The 21,192-nt window shown below is 44.7% G+C and overlaps 1 protein-coding gene across 1 annotated transcript in view; it reads right to left on the bottom strand.

Annotated features, from left to right (window-relative positions):
* Positions 1–362, bottom strand: part of LOC121282373 (chemokine-like protein TAFA-2) — a 38,667-nt gene extending 38,305 nt beyond the window's left edge. The window contains exon 1 of the mRNA XM_041196091.1: positions 248–362. Within this exon, the coding sequence (XP_041052025.1) occupies positions 248–362 (115 nt within the window). The remainder of the gene's footprint in view (positions 1–247) is intronic.
* Positions 363–21,192: the final 20,830 nt, after the last annotated feature.

Below are 21,192 nucleotides of genomic sequence, written 5' to 3'. Positions count from 1 at the left end.
ACAAGCCTTGATTATGCAACCTGTCCTCATAAATTAACCCTTTAAGCATATTTTGGTGAATCTCTTTGCACTACCTCTAGGCCTGTACATCCTTCATGAGGAGCAGCACCCAGAACTTAATGCTATACTCTAGATGGCTCTGGCCATGGCTCTGTAGAACTGAAGTCTTCCAAAATCTGGTGAATTCATATCCAGAACATTAGAAGATAAATATTTAACAATACACAAATTATATATTTGTACATACCTGAGTGGCTTCGATGATGGGTTGAAGCCAGACTCACTCTTCCCCAGATTGTTATCAGACACACGCTGAGCAATATTATCCACTTGCCCACGTTTTGTAAGTAGTTCCCACTCATCCTACAAGAAATTCATAAAATAGAGATGAAATTGTATAAATTAATTCCCCTTCCTCTCCAGAAGGCACCAACACTTATTGGGGTATGTTTCCAGGGCACCAGGGATTTCTCAGTACCTCATGTAAGTGGAAACCCAGGAGTGAATTCTGGCCAACTAGTCAACAGTAGGAGGTACAAAAAAAATATTTTTGGGGATGTGGGTGTAACTGTCATTTATGGCTCATCCCTAGTTGCCCCTTGAGAAAGTGGTAATGACCTGCTTTCTTGAACCGTTGCAGCCCACATGTTGCAGGCGCACTCAGTGCGCTGTTAGGGAGGGAGTTCTGGGATTCTGACCGAGCAACAATGAAGGAATGGCCAATATATGTCCAAGTTGGCATGGTGTGTGATTTAGAAGAGGGACTTGGAGATGAGAAGGTCACAGGTTTGGGAAGTACTACAAAGAAGCCTTGATGAGTTGCTGCACTGCAAATGCTGAACCTGCATCCAATGCCCACTTAACCTAAGGCTTCCTGGGTTGCGATCATAGCATGATCTGAAGATGGTGTTTCACTGCCTAACTCACAAGTGCTGAGGCTGCTCATAGCACCAGCACTCCCTCCGCCATCACCCCTTCTTAGAGCAGCTACCAGGCATAGACTAGGGATTCAAACCTGGGATCTTCCTATCTACATGGCTCAACCAATTGGGAAAACCAGGACTTGATAGACTTTCATTTACTTAGCATTGATGCCAAACTCTGAAGAGTTCTTGAAGAATTGCCACACCATTCCAACTCTTTCAGCACAGAGGTCATTATCCTTAATTATTTCCTCTTTCATTGTTTCAGCAGCCAACATGGTTCAATAACCTGGAGGTTTCTACATTTCCCCATTGGTTTTCAATCAATTTACAGAACAAAAATGAAGATATGAAGGAGATGCACAATTTACAAGCGATGTAATGAAGCCTGATGTGATAGGGCTTGGAGTGACACTTTGAGTTTGCTCTATCAATGACGTATCCCATGTGTTAGAGCAGGAACTGGAATGACAGCAGCAACAAAAATGCTGTCTGCCAGCACCAGAGGGATTTGCTGCTGTTATGTTCCATGTGTCTCAGTTAGAGCAAGGTGAACAGTTCTCCATATTATACAAAGAATATAAAGGCACTGAATAGGTGCAATAAGATTTACAAGGATGATATCAGAACAGAAAGGTTGTAACTATCAAGAAAGGTTGAACATGCTTTGGGCTCCTTTCTCTAGAAAAGGGAAGGCTGAGCGGTGTCCTGACACAGTTCATTAAAATTATTAAGGGGATTGCCAGAGTAGATGCAGAGTTTATGTTTCTACATATTGGAAAGTCAAAGATTAGGTAATATAAACATAAAATAGTCACTGATAAATCCAGTAAAGAATTCAGGAGAATAATTTTACCCAGGAAGAATGTGCTACCACAGTTAGGCACATAAATAGTAAAAAGGTAGTAAAAAGAGGAGTAGGGTTGATTAGGGACCAAAAAGGGGATTCACATATGGAGGCAGGGGACATGGTTGAGGTATTAAATCAATACTTTGTCTGTCTTTACGAAGGAAACAGATGCTACCCAGGCCATGATGACAGAGGAAGAAACTCTGTCACAAGAAGGATTCAAAATTGATAAGGAGCATCGGATAAACTGTTGGTAGTTAAAGTTGACAAGAAACCGAGACCAGATGAGATACATCCAAGGGTATTGAAGCAAGTGAGAGTGGAAATTGCAGGAGCACTGTCCATAATCTTTCAGCCTTCCCTAGACTCAGGGGTGGTGCCAGAGGACTGGAGAATTGCAAACCTTGATCGATAAAGGTTGTAAGGATAATCCCAGCAATTACAGACCAGTCAGTTTAACTTCAGTGGTGGGGAAGCTTCTAGAAACAATTATTCAGCTTAGAATTAATAGTCACATGAAAGAATGTGAGCTTTTTAAGAAGAGCCAGCATGGATTTCTTAAGGGAAAATTGTATTTAACTAATTTGCTGGAGTTTTTTGAAGGGGTAACAGGGTTGATGAGAGTAATTTTGTTGATGTGGTTTACATGGACTTCCAAAAGGCATTCAATACATTGCCCCACAACAAACTTGTGAGAAAAGCTATAGCTCATGGAATAAGGTAGAAACTCAAACAAAAAATTGGCTCAGTAATAGGAAACAGCGAATAATGGTTAATGGATATTTCTGGGCTCAAGGAAAGCTTGTAGTGAGGTTCTCCAAATGTTGGTAGTAGGACCTTTGCTTTTCCTGTTATATATTAATGATCTAGATCTTGGTGTGCAGGGGATTATTTCAAAGTTTGAGGATGATACAAAACTTGAAAGTATTGTAACCCAGTGAGGAGGGCAGTGTAGAACTTCAGAAATCCATAGATAAGTTAGCCAAGTGGGCAGGTAGTAGGCAGGTGAAATTCAATGCAAAGGAGTGTGAGGTGATATATTTTGGTCGGAAGAACATGGAGAGAATATATACTAAGGGGTACAACTCGAAAGGGGGCGCAGGAGCAGAGGGACCTAGCTGTATGTGCGCATAAGTTATTAATGGTGGCAGGACAAGTGGAGAGAGCTGTTAATAAAGCATACAGTACCCTAAGCTATATTAATAGAGGCATAGAATACAAGAGCAAGGAGGCTCTGCTGAACTTGTATAAGACATTAGTCAGACCTCAGTAAGAATTCCTCCTTCCTCACCAAACTCATTAAGTTCTAGCAGGAATCCCTGTAAAATTCCTGCTACAGTGCATATTGTGTACAGTTCTGGGCGCCACACTTTAGGAAGAGTGTGAATGCATTTGAAAAAGTGCAGAAGGAGTTTACAAAAATTGTTCCAGGGATGAGAAACTTCAGTTATGAAGATAGATTGGAGAAGTTGGGACTGTTCTCCTCAGAGAGGAGAAGGCTAAGAGGGGATTTGACAGAGATGTTCAAAATCATGTGGGGGCTGGACAGAGTAGATAGGGAGAAACTGTTCCTGCTCATAAAAAGATCGAAAATGAGAGGGCACAGATTTAAAGTGATTTGCCAAAGAAGCAAATGCAATGTGAGAAAAAACTTTTTCACACAGCGAGTGGTTCAGGTCTGGAATGCACTGCCTGGAAGTGTGGAAGAGGCAGATTCAACTGAGGCAGTCAAGATTCTATTTAAATAGAAACAATGTGGAGGGTTATGGGGTAAAGGCAGGAGAGTGGCACTGAGTCATAATGCTTATTCAGAGAGTCAGTGCAGACACGATGGGCCAAATGGCCTCCTTCTGCACCATAACAATTCTGTGATTTTGTGATTGGTGGGGGTGAACTGCATAGATACAATGGGAAGCTAGATAAGGACATGAGGGAGAAAGGAATAGAAGGATATCCTGATAGGGTTAGATCCAACAATTCATGTTGCATCCAACATGTCAAACCCAATAATGCATATCATGTCCATATGCATGTCATGTCCCTAACAATGCATGTAACACTCAACAACATATGCCACATCCAACAATGCATGCCATACCTAACAATGCATGCCACAACACAACACAACAATGCATGTTGCACCAAATAATGCTTGTCAGGCCCAGCAATGCATATCATACCTAAAATTGGATACCATGCTCAACCATCTTTATCATGTTCAATAAAATTTGCTACACTCAACAATGTTTGTCACAAACAACAGTGCACATTATGACCAATGATGCATGTCATGCCCAACAATGTTTATCATGCCAACAATGCACATCACAACCAATAAGCCATGACACACTCGACAGTGCATTTCACACCCAACAATGTGTGTTGCACATTAAAAGCCAGACAGGAAAAAACATCCTGTCCCAAACAGCCATAAATTCAACTCAACATCATGATGCCTAGTGTACCCTTAATGTTCAATCCTGTAATTCCCTTGGTGAGCCAAAAAATTGTTTTAAAAAGCCAAGGCTAATTCATATTAACGTACGAACATACAAACAAGGAGCAGCCGTAGGCCATTCAGCCCCTCGAGCCTGCTCCCCCATTTAATAAGATCATGGCTGATCTGATGGTAACCTGAAATCTGCATCCCACCTACCCCCAATAACCTATCACCCCCTTGCTTGCCAAGAATCTATCCACCTCTGCCTTAAAAATATTCAAAGACTCTGCTTCCATCGCCTTTTCAGGAAGAGAGTTCCAAAGACTCACAAACCCTCTGTGTGAAAAAATGTCACCTCATCTCTGTTTCAAATGGGCAACGCCTTATTTTTAAACAGTGTCTCCTTGTTCTAGATTCTTCCACAAGAGGAAACATCCTCTCCATGTCCACCCAGTCAAGGCCCCTCAAAATCTTACATGTTTCAATCAAGTCGTCTCCTACTCTTCTAAACTCCAGTCGGTACAAGCATAGTCTGTCTAAGCTTTCCTCATAAGAAAACCTGCCCATTCCAGGTATTAGTCTCGTAAACCTTCCAACACATTTATATCCTTCCTTAAATGAGGTGACCAATACTGTACACAGTACTCCAGATGTGGTCTCACTAGTGCCCTGTACAACTGAAGTATAACCTCTCTACTGATGTATTCAATTCCTCTCGCAATAAATGATAACATTCTATTAGCTTTCCTAATTACTTGCTCTACTTGCATACAAGCCTTTTGTGATTCATGTACTAGGACACCCAGACCCCTCTGCACCTCAGAGCTCTGCAATCTCTCACCATTTAGATAATACGCTTCTCTTTTATTCTTCGTGCCAAAATGGACAATTTCACATTTTCCCACACTGTACTCCATCTGCCAGATCTTTGCTCAGTCACTTAACCTATCCAAATCTGTTTGTAGCCTCCTTATGTTCTCTTCACAACTTACTTTCCTACCTACCTTTGCATCATCAGCAAATTTGGCAACCACCCCATCCATCCCTTCATCCAAGCCATTTATATAAGTTGTGAACAGTTGAGCTCCCAGCACTGATCACTGTGGCATGCCACTCATTACATCTTGCCAACCTGAAAAAGACACATTTATGCCCACTCTCTGCTTCCTGTAGCCAGCCAATCTTCTATCCATGCCAATATTTTACCCCCTACACCATGAGCTTTTATTTTCCGCAATAACTTTTGATCTGACACTTCATCAAGTGCCTTCTGTAAATCTAAGTACAGCACATCCACGGGTTCCCTTTTATCCACAGCACATATTACTTCCTCAAAGAACTCCAATATGTTGGTTAAACATGGTTTCCCTTTCACAAAACCATGTTGACTCTGCCTGATGACCTTGAACTTATCCAAGTGCCCTGCTATAATCTCTTTAATAACAGCTTCTAACATTTTCCCTATGACAGATGTTAAGCTAACTGGCCTGTCGTTTCCCGCTTTCTGTCTCCTTCCCTTTTCGAATAATGGAGTTGCATTTGCTATCTTCTAATCTAATGGGACCTTCCCCGAATCTAGGGAGTTTTGGAAAATTAAAAATTAAATTCCCCTCATACCTCTTAAGGTGATTATGCCGCATTTCAGGAAATCACAGTGACCATGAGGTACAAACTCAGGAATCCACCCACCTTTTGTACACAGTGATATTAGTCACAATAAGGAATTAACCCAGCTCCTTTTTCAATTGTTAAGCAAATCGTCAGTCACCACAGGAACCAGTAACTTGTTCCAAATCTTAACAACCTTCGGCCTCAAGAAAAACTTCCTGATATCTAACTTAGTCCTAGGCTTGTATACCTTATACACATGACCATTCTCCTTCCTTAATCTATCAACCTTAAGTAGTCTAATCATATAGGCACAGGCTAAGCCTTTCAGCATTTTAATTGCTTCAATTAAATCTCCTTGAAGACTGTGTTTTTCTAAAGTAAAAAGACACAGGTCTCTAAACCTACCCTAATGACTAAAGACATTAACAGTAACCTCTGCTGCACCAACAATTCATGCCACACCCAACAATGCATTTCACAGCCAATGTCACAAATGTATTCTACCTAACAATGCATGTTGCAAACAGCAATGTATGTCACAGGCAACATTGCATGCCACAGCTAAGCACATGACAGCCAACAATGCATAAGAGGTAGTGCACATTGTACACAACAATGCATATTGAACCAACAATGCATGCCACATCCAACAATACATGTCATAAATATATATATAAAATCAAAAAACTGCGGATGCTGGAAATCCAAAACAAAAACAGAATTACCTGGAAAAACTCAGTAGGTCTGGCAGCATCAGCGGAGAAGAAAAAAAGTTGATGTTTCGAGTCCTCATGACCCTTCAACAGAACTGAGTGAAATTAGGAGAGGGGTGAAATATAAACTGGATTAAGGTGGGGGGGGGGTTGAGGGGAGAGAGGTGGGGGGGTGTTGTTGTAGGGACAAGCAAACAGTGATAGGAGCAGATAATCAAAAGATGTCACAGTCAAAAGAACAAAGAGGTGTTGAAGGTGGTGGTATTATCTAAACAAATGTGCTAATTAAGAATGGATGGCAGGACACAAGGTACAGCTCTAGTGGGGGTGGGGTGGAATAAGACTAACCGGGCATACAAGGTATAGATTTAAAAATAATGGAAATAGGTGGGAAAAGACAAATCTATATAAATTATTGGAAAAAACAAAAGGAGGGGGGGAGAAACGGAAAGGGGGTGGGGATGGAGGAGGGAGTTCAAGATCTAAAGTTGCTGAATTCAATTTTCAGTCCGGAAGGCTGTAAAGTGCCTAGTCGGAAGATGAGGTGCTGTTCCTCCAGTTTGTGTTGGGCTTTACTGGAACAATGCAGCAAGCCAAGGACAGGCATGTGGGCAAGAGAGCAGGGTGGAGTGTTAAAATGGCAAGCGACAGGGAGGTTTGGTTCTTTCTTGCGGACAGACCGCAGGTGCATGTCATAGTGTGTTAAGAACTTAGAATTCCTCCTCCCTCACCAAACTCTTTTAAGTTCTAGCAGGAATCCCTGTAAGCTTCCTGCTACAGTGCATCCTGTTGGAACACAGCCTGACTCAACATCAATTCATTGCGCTCTTAATCCCACCGACCCCTTAAGGAAATGACTGACATTTTATTCATTTCACTGATTTTTGTTCTGTCAGGAGCAGTGATGAATGGTATTTATGAGAAGAACTCGAATATAGTTGTTGGGAGATACTGTAGTTTATGCTCCAGCTTTTAAATCATTTATATTGACTTCATGCATTATAAAAAAGATGCAGCCAACAGCACACTTCAACACAAGATTAACTAAATGTGCAGTGGGCAGGATGGAATTGAGAGAGCACTGTACCACTTTAACAGTACCACCTTACGGAAAGTGCATTAGCCAGCCTAAACTCAATGCCCTCTTGACGTGGAACCAAACACTTGGGTGCATCTGGAAAGAAGCGATTCCATTAGGAAAAACCTACAGGGAACCCTTGCATAGTGATACGTATTGAACCTACAAAGGCAGCTGCATTAAAAACAATGGTGAAATGTGTTGTGTTGCAGCCCAAGCTGAGTATAGAGTACGGTAAGCTAGCCATTATGGTGTGGGACTTGCAACCAAGGGGTCGTGGTTTCAAATCCCACCATGGCATGCTATTAAATTGAATTCAATAAATATGCTACAAAAATTGTACAATGTCCATTGCAATCTCAGGATGTATGAAAGCTCTTTACAGTCAATGAAGTGCTTCTTTTGATGTGTAGCCACTGCTGTAATAAGAACATCAGAACATGAGTAGGCCATTCGGTCCTTCAAACCTGCTCCATCATACAATTAGATCCTGGCTGATCTTCAACTTAAACTCCACCAATTCTGCACCTGAACTATCTCCATATCCCTTTATTCCCTTAGGGCCCAAAAACCTCTCAATCTCAGTCTTGAATACGTTCAACCACTGAGCATCCACAGCTCTCTGGGGTAAAGAATTCCAAAGATTCACAACCCTCTGAATGAAGACACTTTTCTTCAGATCAATTCTCGATCCTTTATCCTGAGACTATGGCCCCATGTTCTAGACTCTCCAGCCAGGGGGAATCAATCTCTCAGTATCTACCCTGTCAACCCCTCCAAGAATTTTATATATTTCAATTAGATCATCTCTATTCTTCTAAACCATAGAGCATGTAGGCCCATTCTACTCAATGTCTCTTCACAGAACAACCCTCTCATCCCAGGAATGAACCTGGTGAAGTAGTTCCCTTTTAAGGCAAATATATCCTTCCTTAAATGAGACTTGAACTATACACAGTGCTCCAGGTGTGGTTTCACCATAGTCCTATATAATTGCAACAAGACTCCCTTCCTCTTGTACTCCAACCCCCTTGCAAGAAAGGTTAACATACTATTTACTTTCCGTGTTTCTTGCCTAGATCTCTCACAGGTTCTTGGTGTCCTCCTCAAAATTCAGTTCCTTACCTGGCTATGTAATATCAGTAAATTTGGATACATTACACTCGGTCCCTTCAACTAAGGCTGGGATTTTACCCGCCAGCCGCAATGGCGGGTTTTCACGCTGTATCATCCTGAACCCACCTTATTAATTATGCGCTCCCAAGAAACACGCCACTTCCCTGGCGGGCACGCTCTCATTCACCCACCGGCCGCTGCATCACTGGGCACCATGTTTAAAGTCTAGATGTAAGCACACATCTCAGTGCTTCCAGCTCACCACTGCTACATGGAAGACATGGCCCTCAAAGTGCAGAAAACTGCAGCCCCCCAGGTTCAGCGACGCATCTCTCGAGCGACTTTTGGGTGTGATGGAGGCCCACTGGGATATCATCTACCCCCACTCTGGCCGCAGGATGGGCAGCAACAGCTGTAACCCGGCTTGGGAGGCGTTGGCAGTGATGGTCAGCGCCAACGCCCTATAAAAGGGGATAGTCACCCAGTGCTGCAAGAGGATGAATGATCTCCTCCGTACTGCCAGGGTAAGTCACTCTTCTCATCACTCTCAACCTACACACTCACAAACCCATCACACATCCACAGAGCCCTCACTCACAGCCCATTCAAGGGACATCACCATTCACTCTCTCACACTCACCATCATTGTCCTCATCCCATCCATTGGACCACTCAACACTCACAGACGCCAGGCATACTTAGCATCTGGCCTGGCAGGCATCCTTCTTACACTCTCTCCATCTCTATTCATGCAGGACAAGCTGGCACACAACAAGAGGGAGAGTTCACAGACCGGTGGCAGAATGCCTGAAATCGAGGCCTTCACAAACTTTGAAAACAGGTCCATCCAGCTGGCCAGAGAGGGTCCGGACTGGTCATATGCTGATGGTGAGGTTGGCGCTGCTCTAACATGTGGTGATCCAGCAGTGCAACATCCACCAGACATCCATGCTGTGAGTGATGTGCCCTGTTTCACAGGCCACTGCCATGCACTAATTATCTCTCCTTGCTGTCACAGGCACATCTGTGAAACAGTGGACAGAGTCCATGACCCAGGGCCTCCAATCAAACCCTGAGGCAACCTCTGAAGAGGAAGCTAGAGGCACCCTCCCTGAAGTCCCGTCACAGAGCTCATCCACACCCTCCACCAGTGCAGAGACACACGCCTCGATGGGACCTAGCTTTAGACCAACCCTGGGATCACAATCTGGTGAGCACATTGCACTGTCTGATCCACAGCAGGTGGAGGCAGGGACTTCCCAGGTGTCCGGCACTCGAAGCACTGCTGGAGGCCAGAATGTTGCTGAGTCCGAGTCATATGAGGAACCACTGGACTTGGTCATGTCACAGTTGCAGGATCTACAAAGGCAAGCTCGGGAACATCAGGAAGGGATGTCCGCTGCACTCCTCAGATTGCAAGGCACGATAGAGGAGTCTATCCGCCTTCAGGCTGAGGTTATAGTGCCAGCATGCCAATGCACCAAGGTCAACACTGGTAGGATGGCGGCCGCCATGGAGACCTTGGCCTAGGGCATTGCTACTGCACTGCTGCATAGGCTGATGCCATAGTTGGCCTCCAACAGTTAGTACGCGAGAGGGGTGCCAGGCAGCTCAATCTCACTCCAGCTACCCCTGCTCCTCAAGGAGTCAGCCTGGGGCCCTCAGGCACCCATAGGGAGGGGGATCAGCAGGTGCACACTCTGGGCCCATCCATCCAGGTGACTCCAAGAGTGTCCGGCCCATCCCACTCCCCTCTCCCTGTGACCTCAGCAGCTCCAGCTCCTCAGGCCGAGGAGGGTGCCACTGCCAAACAGCAGGGCCCTGAAAGCAGGCCGGAGTCCTCCAAGTCTCTGCCCTCCAGAGAATGCCCGCCAAAGTCATTACAGACAGCGCGTCGCAGTTAGCAGGCTGCCCCCACCTCTGCTGTGGATGTCTGGGGAGCACCAAGATGTTAGGAATGTTTAAGAGAATTATTTGCACAGCCTGGGCTCGAGTGTTAATCACTTGTACATACTGTTCACTATTGTCAATAAACTCCCAAGAATGTCTCCCTGCCTATGGCTCCTTGTTCTGATGAGCAGTGTTCTTGTCACTCAGATGTGAAACCTTTCTGCACAAGATAAAGGCAGGTGTCTCAGTCCAGGGCCTCTTCCCTGTGTTCTGTGCAGCCTTCAGACCAAAGTGACGGTCCAGCCTCACACTCCCTGGAAACATTACTGATGCCTGCACCTCGATGGTGCTGGTCATTGCTGCCAGAATGTAGTGGGCAGACGCCACAGAGTTCTCTCACTCTCTCCGTGTGCTCTCAGCTCCTTTAAGGAGGGGCTGGCCCCCATCTCTTCAGCGTCTGTGACCACTGATGCTGTGCTCCAGCTTCTGAAGGGTTCAGATGCTGAAAGTGGACAAAGCATTAGATGCTTCTAAAGTTTCATGGCTGTGTCTCTGAGATGACCCTGATCATGGAGCGCAAGTGAGCTGCCCTTGGCCAGACAGGAGTCTGACATTCTCAGAGGTTGTGTGAAGATTTATGGAGTTTCCTCACTACATATCGTCATCATCCTCCTGCAATCGAGCGACTATTAGGGCCTCCACTGCACCTCCAGGACAGGAGCATTCTCACAGAGAATATTTGCGCTGCCGGAAGCCAGACTGGAGACAAACATTCACAACTGCGATGTGAGGATCTATGGGGTCACCTCACTGCATGTCGTCATCATCCTCCACAAATCTAGCAGCTATGAGGGCCTTCTGAGCACGCCTGCCTTGTCTAGCCATGCGAGGGTCTCATCCCTGTCATTGGCACCTCCAAGGACCTCCTCAGCCTCAGCCTCATCAGCGTCCACCTCATCAGAGGACCTTCAACTCCTCCATCTCCTCAACCAGCTCATCTCCCTATTGCAGCGCCTGTTTGTAAAGGGCTCAGTAGACAACAATAATGTGTGATACCCTCTGTGGACTGTATTGCAGGGCTCTGCTGCAGTCTGAGGCCACCGCACGGGTATCATCAGCTATGGCCTCTGCGGGTAGCCCTCGTCCTTGAGGAGCCATCCCTGCAGCCTCTGTGGACCCTGGAAGATGTCAGGGATCTGTGACCGACTGAGAATGTAGGAATCGTGCACATTCCCTGGAAACCGTGCACACATCTGCAGGATATGTTTGTGGTGGTCACACACCAGCTGCACATTCAGCAAATGGAACCCCTTGTGGGTGATGTAGTCCACTGTGTGTTGCAATGGAGATCTGAGCACCACATGAGTGCAGTCGATCGCACCCTGAATGTGGGAAACTGGAGATCTGGGCGAATCCAATCGCTCTTGCATCCTGGTTGTCCTGGTCCTGGTGCAGTTTTGTGCCCTCGCAAAGCTGGCATCCGTGACCTCATGGATACATTTGTGGGTGAGGACTTGTGAGAACCCACAGAGGTCACCTGTGGAGCCCTGAAAGGAGCCACTGGCCTAGAAACTGAGCGCTGTGGTCACTTTCACGGCCACTGACAGTGGATGCTCTCCATGTCCCCATGGTGCCAAATCCTGCAGTAAATGGCAGATATGAGCGACCAGTTCCCTAGACAATCGCAGTCTTTGTGGCAACACTGGTTCTTGGTCATCTGCAGGAATGAAAGGCGGCATCTATAGGCCCCGGGAGTCACTAGGTCCCGGCCTGTGACACCTCGCTGTGGCTCTTGGATGGCGTGTGCGGGAACCCCAGCCGCACCTTCTTCCTGAGGGTGCTGCTCCTGCCCCTGTGCAGCCAGGAGACTCAGTTGCTCTCTCCTCCATCTTCTTCATGCTCTGTAGACCATGACGCATACAGTTAGTTTACCAGGCTCCATGATCCTGATGTACTCCTCCTGCAGGATGAAAGAGAGAGACATAGTTAGCATGGGTGTACTAAGAACATGTCCTGGTTAAGTGCGAAGGCCCCTTAACACATCCTGGAGAGTGCTGGCCACCACTTGGATAGTCAGAGATTAGTGCGCTGCATGGCTGCCCTGTTAGCTTGAACCATTGGGGAGACTGGTCCAAACCGGGATGCTGACATTGCAAGGGGTTGTGAGCGCCTCCAGCAGTGACTGCTCCATGGCCAGCTTGAGCGAGGAGGTTGTACAACGTAAGCAGTCCAACTGCTCTGCAGTCCACTAAAACGCTCATGGGTTTGCAGTCTGTGTCACGGGGAGGTGGGGTCGCGACATCTGGAGATTTTGGTGGAACCTTAATGGCTCTGCGTTACTTGAGTGGACGGATAAGCTCAGAGCCCGACCCCAATCATATCAATGTGGCTGTGTCTGAACTGCCTCAGCTGCAGAGGAATGGTCACTTTCTACAGGTTTCCCGAATGTGTGGCCACTACCCTCACCCACCCTATCCACTGCCCCACCCCCCCCACCCACCCCGAACGCTTGTGCGCTATATTCAGTGGCAGGGCTGCCCCCCAGCAGGGCGGCCCCCCAGCAGGGCGGGACTTAACCCCGACCCCCGGCGCCCCTGAAGTCTGTGAAGCAACAGGCAACCCTGCAGAACATTGCTGTTCACTCACCTCCAGGTCACCCAAAGTGAAGGCCGCCAAGTGCACGCCACCTCTGTGCTGCTGTGAAACACGTCGCCGTGCTTTCCCGCCGACGTGGACAGACGATCCAGCAGGGGGTGCAAGAGCCTGGCCCGATGGCCTGGTAATGATACGCTGACGTATTACAATGAGGTTCCCGACGACCGATGGTAGGAAACGCGGCCCTCTGTCAGCGGACTGAGCGGACAATCCGTGACCTGCCTTCCCACCGTAGTGAAACCGATCGTGCCATATTGTCCGCTCCCGCCACCCATCATGCCCGCCACCAGCGGGCAGGGAAAATTCTGCCCATAGAATGGTTACAACCCAGAGGGAGGCCATCTGGCCTGTCATGTCCATGCCGACAGCAACTCCCCTGCCTTTTCCCCAGGCCCCACAACTTTCTTCTCTTCAGATAATTATCCAACTCTCTTTTGAAAGCCACAGTTGAAAGCTGCCTCCATCGCACTCTCAGGCAGTACATTCCAGATCCTAAACACTCGTTGCGTAAAGAAAGTTTTTCCTCATGTTGCTTTTGGCTCTTTTGCCAATCACTTTAAATCTGTGTCCTTTCATTCTGGACCCTTCCACCAATGGGAACAGCTTTATGAAGTAACGAGTTAACATTAGAAGTGTACATGATGTTGAGGTAATAATGATGTCAGATCACATGATTAAGTATTAGAAAGGCCTAGAAGGAGGAGAAGCTCCAACCATGTGTAGAGGTCTAAATGTGTAAAAACCTGCTGTAAATAAAGTATAATGGTTTTGAGACTCAAACATCATACTTTGAGAGAATAGACAATCCCCAAAACCTCTGTCTAGAACCATACCACGCAACAAAATATGGTCGCAGCGAGTAAAAGAACCTTAACAAAAAGATGCAGGGTTCAAAGGAAGGACAAAATTTAAAAAACTTCAGAGTCACCAAGATGTCAGGACACAGACCTGGAGACTGGACAGCAGTGAGTGCAGGTGTGAAGCAGCAAGCAGCAGCACAGAAACAGGAACAATTCCAGGGCTCCCAGAGCCATTTCAGACTGCAGAATGATTGCAACAGGCCCAGAACTGGGACAACTGGAGCAAAAGGTTCACAAGGTACAGAACTGCTTCAGGTTTACACAAGAAAGATCTTAAACAGCAGGGCAGTACATTACTGCATGCAGTAGGATCTATCATTGATGACATAATAGCAAGGCAGGGGGTTGATGAGACTTCAACTTCTTATAAAGTGGTCCAGCAAGCTTTCAACTCTTATTTCGGTGTCCTTCGGAATTTAATAATAGAGAGGGCTAAATTTAATATAAGAAAGCAAAGACCAGGTGGAAGCATGGCTTCGTTCATCAACAATCTGTATAGGCTGCAGGGAACTGCGATTACGGAATCTTAAAGGACAAGCTGATTCATGACAGAATTGTAGTCGGTGTCCTAGACGAAGCATTATCAGATCTCCTACAGACACTAGTGAAAGCAGTGCAGATTGAGAGGCAAAAGGAACTCAAGAAACAGAATCGGATGTTTGTTTGCGAGGAAGGAGGGATCCTGTGGAGAAGATCGAGTGAGACCATTCAGTTTGTAGGCCTTAAAAGGGAAAGCGTGACAAAGCCTAAGCTTGCTAAAATAGGGAAAAGATCACCAACCACCATTTAGAAATGCCTTCAGTGTCTGGAACAAACCACGCAAACAAGAAGAACATCCAGAAGGAGGGCAGAGCGCCACAACTGAGGGAAAATAGACCACTTCAAAATTGTTTGTCACTCAAAAACGCTGACAACCTGTAAAAGAAGGGGAAAATTTTAAAACGGAGCTGCATACAAGAGGAGGAAGAATCATAAGCAAAGGAATTAACATTCCTGGGGGAGGTAAATGTTACTGAAAACAAGTATTAGAGTATTAAACTCAAAGTGGTTGGACACCCCACAGACTTTAGACTAGATACAAGAGCAGGGGTTCTGTTTAATCAGATGAAGTCAAATGGCTCAAAGAGATTACATTGCAACATTCCTCTATCAAATTACAGGATCCTGGCGGGATAACTTTAAAAATGAAAGGCCAACTCATGGCAAATCTGAAATATAAAGTCCGGGAAATCCTCAAACCTCTCACTGTTGTTCAAAATCAAGAGTGTTCTCTTATGCAGAAAGGCTCTCCTAAAACTGAAATTCATCTATAAAGTGAATGAAGTCTCCAATGAGAATTACAGCAGCACATTTCAAAAAGAATTTCCAAAATAGGTTACAAGCCTAGGGAAATTAAAGACTGAGTACCATATCACGCAAGGAACTGATGCTAAACCAATTTGCCTCTTTACATCAAGGCAAGTCCCTCACCCACTCTTAGACAAAGTCAAGGATGAAATTGAAAAGATGCAGCAACAAGGTGTTATCTCACTGGTCACCATGCCAACAAAACGGTGTTGAGGAATGGTTATAGCCCCAAAACCAAGCAGCTCAATAAGAATCTGCGTGGATTTAACTCAACTAAACAAATCAGTGGAACGTGAGATCCACCCGATGGCCTCAGTGGATGAGAGCCTTGCCAAACTAGCCAAGAGTACTCTATCCACCAAATTGGATGCAAACAGTGGATTTTGGCAGTCACCTCTGGACAAAGAATCCAGATTGCTGACCACGTTTATAACGCCATTTGATTATTAATGTTTCAATAAATTGCCCTTTGGAACAGTGTCTGCTCCAGAAATTTTCCAAAGAAGAGAAGGCATGGAAAGGGTAATATGCCATATGGATGACATACTTATACATGGCTCCACAAGACAAGAGCATGATCACAGAGTCAGAGCCGTCCCAAAAGTCCTACAGGATGCAGGCTTAACATTGCATGAAAAATGTGAGTTCACCAAACCTATGATCAAGTTTCTAGGTCACATAGTACAAGCCACTGGAATCACAGTTGATCCACGAAAGACGAAAGTAATCCGAGAATTACCACAACCCAGGAACATTACGGAGCTTCAGAGATTCATCAGAATGGTCATTCAGGTCGGAAAGTTCCTATCAAATTTGGCAGAGGTCAATGCACCTTTGAGACAGCTGTTGAGACAGGGTCAACAGTGGTGCTGGAATGTGGAGCTGCAAAATAATTTTGAAAGGATTAAACAACTTTTAATCTCTTCTGAAATCTTGGCATGTGATGGCCCATGAATACCATCAGAAGGAGCCAAACAAGAGGATTTATTGATCATTGAGGAGGTTGAAGCATATACATCCTTAATCACTCAGCGCTTACCAGCTACTGCGAAAAATGTGCAAGAAATAACACATGCCCAGCAACAATATGAAGAATGTCTCCAAATCCAAGAATATTATCTGGAAGAATGGCCAGACTATATCCCCATTAATCTGATTCTACGGTAATACTTTAAACAGTCCAAGCACCTCACTGTCATAGACAACTTACTAGTCTTCAACAAAGGAATAGTCATATTGAGAGCACTTTGGCTGGATATTCTTCAAAGACTTCACCAAGGTCATCGAGGAATAGTAAAATGTGCAAGTGCCGAGCAATCAGTCCTGTGGCCAGGCATTGCTCACTCTATGGAAAAAAATGATTTCTAACTGTCTTACTTGCACCATAAACAGCCAAGAACAAAAAGAGCAACTATTACCTTCTACTTTTTCCATCAAGGCCATGGAAATGGACTTGTTTGAATTTAGGGGGAAACCTTCCTTATTGTCATTGATTACCACTCAGATTGCAAAGTATCACAGCAGAAATAGCCACTCAATCCCTCAAGAGAACTTATGCAACACACAGCATCCCGGACATCATAGTGCCCGACAATGGGAGCAACTGGGTAATGAGCTATTCCACAATTTCGCAAATGAATGTGCCTTCATTCGTGTAACCAGTCCACCTCGCTACCCTCAAGCAAATGGACAGGCTGAGAGAGGGGTGCAAACCATTAAAGATTTATTGAAGAAAAACAAGGACCTCAATCCAGCTCTTCTGATTTATCAAACCTCACCACTACAAAATGGTTTCTCACTATCGGAGTTACTAATGGGTAGGTTCCATCTCTAGAACAAAAACTCAAACCCAATATCACCACAAGAGGGTAAAACAGCACGAGGAAGAACAGAGAATCATTCACAGGCATAGAGTTATCAGTGCTGAAGCTCAGGGACAGAGTATGGGTCCAATACCAATAGAAAGAAGGCACAATAATTGAAAAAACTCCACAACCAAAATCATACAGGATTGACACAGACCAGGGTACCATGGGGGGAAACTGCAGTGCCTTAATATCCTTGAAAAGAAAGCCAATAGGAACTTGGGCTTACTACTCAGATCCTGAAGAAGAAGGAAGACTTACTGACATCTTTACATCCATCCAGGTGAAGAACACTCACACTGGCATAAGGGAGAGTATGGATCCTCGACCTCAAAGGAAGATCAGAATGAGATCAGAGAGATTGGTCACAGCATCTCAGAGACTAACACTGTGAAGTCTGAGACTTTGGCGGGAGATGTAGAAGGATGGGGATATATGATGGAGATAAAGACTTAGGGAGCAGATGTAGAGTAAAAGGTTAACATCAGAAGCATACATGGTGCTGATGTAATAATGATGTCAGGTCACATGACTGAAAAGTGAGGAAGGTCTGGAACGAAGAGAAGCTCCATCTTGTGTGGTGGTCCAAATATGTAAACACTTGCTGTAAGTAAAGAGTAATGGTTTTCAGAAACTATAGACCCAAGCAGCATATTTTGGTAAAACAGACAATCCCCAAAACTCTGTCTAGAGCCCTATCACATACAGAATAAAACAAGTTTCTGGTTCTGATGAGCAGTCACTGACCTGAAACATTAACTTTTCTTCTCTCTCCATAGATAATACCAGAACTGCTGAGTATTTCTAGCATTTTCTGCATTTATTACAACAGTATTTAGAGTCATTGTGCCCATATTTATTGATGATATCATCATGAGTGAAGGCATTAAGTGTGAGAATATAAAAGCCTCAATGACAAGCATAGATCATGTCTGGAAGAGAGAAAATATTTTCATGCCTGTCACAACCTTAAGACATCCCAAAGCAGCTTACAACCAATTGAATGTTCTTTTGAGGTGTAGTCCCAACTGTGGCATGGGAAGCACAGCAGCTAATTTGTGCACAGCAAGCTCCCGCAAACAGCAATGAGGTGCTACAATTGTATAAGGCTTTGGTGAGATCAACCTGGAGTACTGTACACAGTTTTGGTCTCCATTAAGCAAGGATATACTTGCACAGCATGTGGTACAGCAAAGGTCCACGCAGTTGCCTCTTGGAATGCTTATGATGAGAGATTGAGTAAATTGGGTCAAGACTCTCCAGTTTAGAAGAATGAGAGGTGGTCTCATTGAAACATACCGGATTCTGAAGGGGCTCGAAAGGGTAGACACTGAGAGATAGCTTCCCCTGGATGGTGTTAGGAAATAGAGTTATTTTAAGCAAGTTATATGTGTATTTGAGTGTGTTAGGAATAAGGTATATCTTTAAGTTTAAGTTCAATTTATATTTTTTTTCTATTTGTGTGTTAAAAGGTGAAACCTGGGATGTAGTTTCATTTTTGAGTGGAGACAGCAGGTTTGTATACTTGCATTTCTAATTAGTTTTATGACTCTTAAAGGAGAATTAAAGCCAATAGGGTAGAGAAAAAAAACTGTGCTGTTGCCTAGCAACAAGGGCCCACACAGACACACAGGAGAAAATGAAAGAAAAGCAGTTTGAGTTCAGTTGGAAGCAGTTGCCAACAGAAACAGGTTCCAGAAACTAAAGAGTAAAGTCCCCAAATCTAGAGGAGTGGAACAGTAAGGGTCCCAAGAAGACAGTCCAGTCAAAGGACAAGGACAGGAATCTGGAAAAGGTTTTGTTCTGTGGAAGTGACAGTAACGAGCAGAAAGGAAGGTTTCAAGCTTCAAGCTTAAAGAGAAAAAAGCTGCAGGACGCAGATTTAAAGCGATATAGGCCTGCAAGAAGCCAGAAGGTCCACGGAGACAGCTGAAGGTCTGTAACTCTTTGTTATGGGCATGTGAAGCAGTGGTGCACTGTTGATGGCTGAGTCAGTGAGATAGAGTGACTGGAAGAAAGTTTGAGAGCATGTGGTGACCCATGGGTGAGGAACATTGGAAGGAGAGCTCAAAAGCCTGGAGATAAACCCTTGCGGAAGGCATCTGAGAGAAAGTGTTGTTTTGAGAGAAGATTCCAAGGCAAGTCCTTCAAGAGTGGAGGATAGAAATCCTCATGTGAGAGACAGAGTTCAGTGAGACTCGTTGGATCATAGTGTGACAAGCATCTGGGGGGAGTTGAGGAGAGATCCATAGCATCTGTTTGGTATGGCACCTGTCACTTGGTTTCAGAGTGTGGTGTGTCTGACCACAGGTCGCTTATTGGTTTACATGGGCTGTGTACTTTCTGTGAACATTAGAGTATAAGATAGCTTTTGTAACCTGTGGTATCCTTACAAATCTGTATATATCTGTAAAGGTATAGCTGTGGCTGAAGGAGTATTGTAATATAGTTCATCTTTTCCTGTTTAATAAATGTTGTATTCTTTTGTTAAAAGTTCTTCAGCTGACTCCTGTGACTGTTAAGTAGCCAATCTCCACGTATCTAAACAAAATATAAAAGTTAGCATCTATCAAGCCAGGTTCCACCCTGGGATCTGGCTTGTCCAGTAGTAACATCAGCTGGGATCATAACAATGCGAAACCTAGAACAAGGGAGCACAGTCCTAGGATAAGGCATCGATCATTTAGGACTGAGATAAGGAGATGTAAGGAGACATTCGCACTTAAGGAGCTGTGAATCTTTGAAATTCGCCACTCCAGGGGGCTGTGGATGCTCCATCATTGAAGGGATATTAGACTGAGTGAGATAGGTTACTCATCAATTCGAGAATGAAGCGACAAGGAGAGCAGGCGTGAAAGTGGAGTTGAGGCAGAAAATCAAGCATGTAGGAGACATGGTGGCATAGTGGTAACACCATTGGGCTAATAATCCAGCAGCTGCAGGCTAATGGTCTGGGGACATGGGTCCGTACTAACCATGGGAAAACTTAAAACGTAATCAATAAAATCTGGAATTACAAGCTATTCTCAGTAATAATGGCCATAAAGCTCATCAGATTCACTAACGTTCTGTAGGGAAGGAAATCTGCCATTCTTATCTCGTCTGGCCTACATGTGACTTCAGGCCCACAGCAATGGTTGATGCTTTACTGTCCTCTGACATGGCCTGGCAAGCCATTCAGTTCCAGGGCAATTAGGAATGGGCAACAAATGCTGGTCTTGCCAATGTCCCATGAAATATATTTTTTTTTAAATGACATATTGACTGGCAGAGCAGGCTTGAAGGGCCTTATGGTTTACTCCTGCTCCTAGATCATTAAATTTGTATGAGATGAATGAACTGTCTTTAGCGATGTTAATTGAGGGATAAATATTGGCCAGGACACCAGGGAGAACTCCCCCATTATTTTTAATTAGTGCCATGGAATCCTTTGCATCCACCTGAGATGATAGCTGGAGACTCGGATTAATATTTCATCTGAAAGACAGCACTGCCAATAGTGCAGCACTCCCTCAGTACTGGCACTGAAAGAGACCAACCTGCAGAAGAAACAGTCAATTACTTTGGAAGTTCATACCAAAACTTCCACAAACAAAAACGTTGTCACTTAGTAATAAAAATAGACTATGAAATCATAAACAGGAAGGAATGATTAAAGAGCTGCTTCAGAGAGGCCAATAGAATTTCAGTTAATGCATCACAAGCAGGATTAGCAGTTATGTTGGTACAAAAGTACGGTTGTCAGTGGCAACACTTCACTTAGACTTTACATTCATTGACTGAAACAGAGGCAAGATCTGCATAAGTTGACAAGAAACCCGTTAGCATTGCTTTTACTTATAAT

Source organism: Carcharodon carcharias, chromosome 9 (assembly GCF_017639515.1).
Source record: "Carcharodon carcharias isolate sCarCar2 chromosome 9, sCarCar2.pri, whole genome shotgun sequence".
Classification (NCBI taxonomy): Eukaryota; Metazoa; Chordata; class Chondrichthyes; order Lamniformes; family Lamnidae; genus Carcharodon; species Carcharodon carcharias.
Note: the sequence above shows the minus strand (reverse complement) of the source record. Positions and strands in the feature narration are given on the sequence as shown.